General features: G+C 36.0%; 1 protein-coding gene across 1 annotated transcript; it reads right to left on the reverse strand.

The window, feature by feature from the left end:
- Positions 1 to 473: 473 nt before the first annotated feature.
- On the reverse strand, positions 474 to 1,791 carry LOC148869978 (xyloglucan endotransglucosylase protein 1-like). Its single transcript, XM_088970764.1, has 3 exons — positions 1,440 to 1,791; positions 1,151 to 1,344; positions 474 to 1,034 (listed from the first exon to the last, which is right to left on the reverse strand). Exons 1-3 carry the CDS (start codon positions 1,548 to 1,550, stop codon positions 635 to 637), a joined length of 705 nt encoding a protein of 234 aa, XP_088826890.1. The 5' UTR covers positions 1,551 to 1,791; the 3' UTR covers positions 474 to 634.
- Between the last annotated feature and the right edge of the window lie 3,465 nt (positions 1,792 to 5,256).

The following is a 5,256-nucleotide window of genomic DNA, read 5'->3' on the forward strand; positions in this document are numbered from 1 at the left end:
CTTAAGATTCAGATAGGATGCACCGATTACAGCCCTAGTGCCATGGTGATCAATCTGTTCACCTTGGCCAGATGGTTGAACCGCCGAACTATTGACCCAAAAGAAAAAGTGGTTCAACCTCCAAGCTACATGGGTATTTGCATTTTCTCAAAAAAAAAATATGGGTATTTGCAGCTGTATTGATAATGTTATATATAACATCGTCGAACCGTTTTATTGGGCCTTATGGCCTCCAGAAGTTTCAAAACACCTCGCTTTGGCCCCTCTTCACCTTTTCACCTTTTCATCTTATTAATTTGTCTGACCCATAAATCTTAATGCACACAGACATGGTCTGATCATTTCCACATTCTTTGTATCAACTAAATTAACAGATTAATGGAAATGCTTCTAATCCTTTCCTTCTGATAGATAATTAAATGCCAAATTGTCAATATAAAATGAAGAAATTAAGATAAGAACAAGTACAAAAATAATAACTAAAACAAGGGATTTTTTTTTATTGTTTGCAATATCATGATACAGCAGTTGGTATAAACAAAGTAAAACCAGAATTTACAGGTAGTTTTTCTTTCCTTTTCTTCTCAATAATTTGCACAGACAACGAATAGTATATATACAAAAACAAAGCTTATTAAGCAGCAGAATTTATGGTGCACTCAGGAGGAAGGCCCTGAGGAAATCTTTTAAAATCCGTGCAGTAGTTGTAGACCATGAAGTTTCTCTGCACCCATCTGAGCCTCTTCTGACTTGTGGAATCCATCTCCTGTGACATCCAAGTATTGTTCTTTGATGAAGAAGCAGCACAAGAGGAAGCACCAGATGACCAAACGCAAGCATCGGCCCGGAAATTTCTGAAGGAGGCTGTGAAGGGAGCTTTGGTCCAGTCGGTTTTCACCAACCCACCTCTTGTAGCCCAATCATCTGCATTCCAAATGCTGCCATAGAGCCTCATGGGTTGGCTCTTTGGGAAGGGAACACCATTGGACTCTGCATTCTTGAACTCTCTGATGGGAGTTCCATCCACATAGAAGCTGCAAGAATGAGGAGAAAACCAAACAATTAAGTTGAAGAACAGAGATACACAGATTACAGACCAAGAAATTAAGATTTGATTCAGTCACGCTACCATGTATATATGTGCACTTACATTATGTGGCGAGGGTTCCATAGTATGGAATATGTGTGGAAATCCTTGGTTGGGTCGAACCAGAGATAGAACTGCTGTTCCCTGTTCCCCTTCCCATGGCTGTACACATTGATGTGAACAATATAAGGGTCTCCACTTAGGTTACCCAAGAACTCAAAATCTATCTCGTCATGGCTAGGACCTTGAGATGATAACTGCAGAAGCAGCAGCAGAATAGATTCAGAGACCGTTAGCTCCAACATAGGAGAAACAACTTCAAAAGAAAATGAAAGAAATCTTATGAACTAACATAGTAGGCGGTGACAGTTCCAGCTGAGTTGCCGGGAACGAGCTTAATCTGCATATCAATCTTCCCAAATAGATACTCCCTCTTAGATTGAAAGCCAGACCCAGAAGCCATGTCGAGAGACAATGTAAGAAGCTCGCCATTGTTGAGTATCTTAGCTCGACCATCGCCCCATGTGATGTCTTAGTCTCGATGAAGATTGCCGGCGTAGATAGCTACCAAAGATGAGCTTAACAGCAGAGAAACCAGCAGCAGAATTGAAGCTTTACCAGAACCCATGAATGCAAATGCAAGAGAGGTAGACGTTGAACTTAGGCTATTGATCATGTGAGATTGGATCTCTTATTCTGTAAACACGATGAAGATGTTAGATGGATTTATATAGTTGTCAACTGGGGAGAGAGGATCTGTGGTTTGTAGGAAGACTACTAGAATGAGCGAATGAAGTCAGTCTATACGGAATATGAGTTGGCAGTGTTGCTGGAAGCAGAGAGATGTTTCTGGAGTCTCAGGTTATGACGTATTTGATATGAGTATGACAAACTAGAGTACTCGACAAACTATTGAGGGAACTTTTATGAAACTTTGACCCTTGAATGAGTCGCTTATGGTTTAGCCATATTGACAAATGCCTGTTTGCGAAAGGGTTGAGGAGCAGCGGCTCATGGCTTTCCGAGATGACCCCACACGGTCAGCCTCCAATCAATGTTTCGTGAGAAATCCGGAGAGCTCAAATGAAGGATTGGACCATCAGCCTCTTTTTGGGAGTTTAAATCAGCCCCCACCAGATTGCCCCCCCCAACGTCCCAGTAATGTGCTGTGAAACGTTGTGGGGGCTGATTTGTTCTGTCTGTTGGTCCGTTTGGGAGGGCCATTACGGGAAAAATGATTTAAGCCGGCGGTCTTTAAGACCACCGCTATAGAGATAACTGAGCTGGCGTTCTTATGAAGACCGTAGCCCATAACAGAAAATAAAAATCTAAACGGCGGTCTTCGAGAACAGACGCGACACTTTTGCATTTAAACCGGACTGAGATGGTCTAAATAGCCTCTTGCATTTGAGAGAGAGAACAAAAAATCAAAAACTCTCGCACTCCCTCGTTCTACTTCGCGTGTTTGGCAAGTTTTTCTGGCAAAACTTTTTTAGAAATCGATTAAGAAAAGCTTTTGAAGGTGAGGGGCTTCTTCTTCTTCTCCTTCTCCTTCTCCTTCTCCTTCTTCTTTGTGGTTGATTCAGTTGTGTTTTCTATGATTCTAAGGCATTAATTGATGAAATTGAAAATAGTTTTCTTCATGGTTTGATCAAAGGTGTCATTCATGCAAGCTCTAAACCATTTACCACCTCATGCATCTAGGCACGTTACAGGAAAAATTGGCTTTAGCAACGGACACAACTGTTGCAAAATGATACCAAAAACCATTGTTAAAGGATATAGCAACGGTTTAGCCATGGTTTTTTGTCGATAGCGGATATTGACGTAGCTAAAACCTATAGTCACAAATATTGTACACTGTGGCTACAAATATACGTATTGCAACAATTTTAACCGTTGCTAATAAAAAAATTTATTGCAATAGATTTACTTTGTACTATTGCTACAAATTGCTATAGCAACGGTTTTAGCCATGGCTATAGAATATGGGCTATTGATGAATAAGTAGAAATAGTAATGGTTTTAAATAAAACCATCGCTAAAAATATTAATCATTCTTTTGTATTGCCACGGCTTTTTACATTTATAGTTGCTATAAAATTCTTATAGCAATGGTTAGGGTTAAAAACCAATGTTGTAGAATGGTTGTCACATAATATAATCGCTTCTAAAACTACTGTTGTATGGCACCTTTAGCAACGGTTTTATTTTGATGAATGCCATTACAAAAAAAAAAAAAAACTATTCTTATATGATAAAACCTATACAAATTTATACAAAATATTCATAGTAGTCTTTGTTCAATACACACTTTTAATAAATTTTTTTCATCACCAAAAAGGAAAAGAGAATTAACAAAATATCGTCATTGCATCTAAACAGTTGATTATATGCATGTGCATCACACTTAAGACCTTCGCTTTGGATCATAAACTTTGGTCTGTCATGTTCAAGAAAAATGAATGCATAAAGATTTATGTCAATAATTAAATATATAAATTAAATAATGTGAGGATTTTATATGCATTATACAGTATCATTGATTTAACCCATGCAATGTGAAATCCAAGTGCATCTCTAAGAGTTGCCATATTACCACATTTCCTCAACAAAACTAAGTCATTAATTATTATTGATTTTAAGGATATTTCACATCATCTATGACCAAGTGCTTCATCACCCACCACTTTTTTCGGATCTTCACTAACAAGTATACTTCTTGCCACCTCTTTCTTACCATTTCACATGTTTAAATGCCTGCACATTAAATCATTTTAAGATTATAATCATACTTTTCAAGAAAAATAACATTTATTATATCATACTAAGAATACCTCATCCAAATTTTCATTTGCTCATTGAATAGATTGATTGCTGCCCACACGTGAAGTATGCTCCCAACTCGCATTTTCTACCCGTTAACAGTATAGATATTAAGTATTGTTTACTTATAATAAATTAATATTTTATAACCATACATTTACCTTATGTGGGGTTACCACTACATTATAACTACTAGCAGATGAATGCATTTTGTGTGGAGAATTCAAAGGAACACTTTCAGCATTTTGGACCTAAATTACAATAAACAAGTATCATTATCATATAAAGTCCAGCCAATTGGTATATGTATAATTATTTAGGTATTGTAAGAAACAATACTTAATTGTCTACCTAACACAAGATTCCTTAGTTCGTAAAATTTTGTAGCTATATTCTTCATTTTGCCCTCTAAGTCATTGATTTTATCTTTTAATCATCGATTTTCAATCTCCAATTCAATATTCGAGACACGTCTCCTTGGTTTAGGTTCCCATAAATCTATTGGAGTTGGACATAATTCCATCAAGCACACTTAATCATGCCCTTCTAGTTTACCAATAACTTGAGCACAAATATCATCTTGGGCGATATTACTTCTCTCTGAGGATCCTTCATTATTTTGTGGACGCAAGCTCATCGATCTTTGACTACAATATATTAATTAAACAATTTAATTTATAAAATTGTATGCAGAGTTAAAAAACACCACAAATAAAAAAATCCAAGTATATACAATAGTCTCTACAGATGCATCATCGATAGGTCTGTCATCCTTAGGAGTATGTGTTCTTTTAAAAGAGTAGCCATGTCTAATACTTCCCCAGCCTCTTTTGCCTATTTTTATATATACAAAATTAATATCTTTTGGTTAGCAAATAAATTTTAGTAGTTACTCAGAAAATATAAAATTGAAACTTTATCTATTTGATAATTCTTGCTACACTTTTTGTTCCTATACAATGGTTTATTTTCTTTAAAGCACGATTATTTTTGTTTACTTTGCTAAACGTATAATAAAGAAAAGTAAAAAAACAATATATTAGTGTGTTTAAATAAGAAATCATTTTTAATGAATTTAATTTGCATACCTTAAAATTTTCGGATTGCCACATTTGAAGCAAATTTACCCACTGTTCTTTAACAACACAATCCGGGAGGAGTAAGTTGTTCTGCTATTGGAACTTCAGGCTTATAAAAATCTCGATATAGAATACACGTCCATTGCTTCCATTTTGCATTTAGGTCCTTTAAATACCACTCTTTATGATCATCTGAAACATCAAACTTATCCTGCATTGCATATGTAAGAATGAGATTTTATATATCATAATTCATCACACATA

The sequence above is a fragment of the Nelumbo lutea genome, chromosome 2, assembly GCF_056320005.1.
Source record: "Nelumbo lutea isolate HS-2025 chromosome 2, American lotus-T2T, whole genome shotgun sequence".
Lineage (NCBI taxonomy): Eukaryota > Viridiplantae > Streptophyta > Magnoliopsida > Proteales > Nelumbonaceae > Nelumbo > Nelumbo lutea.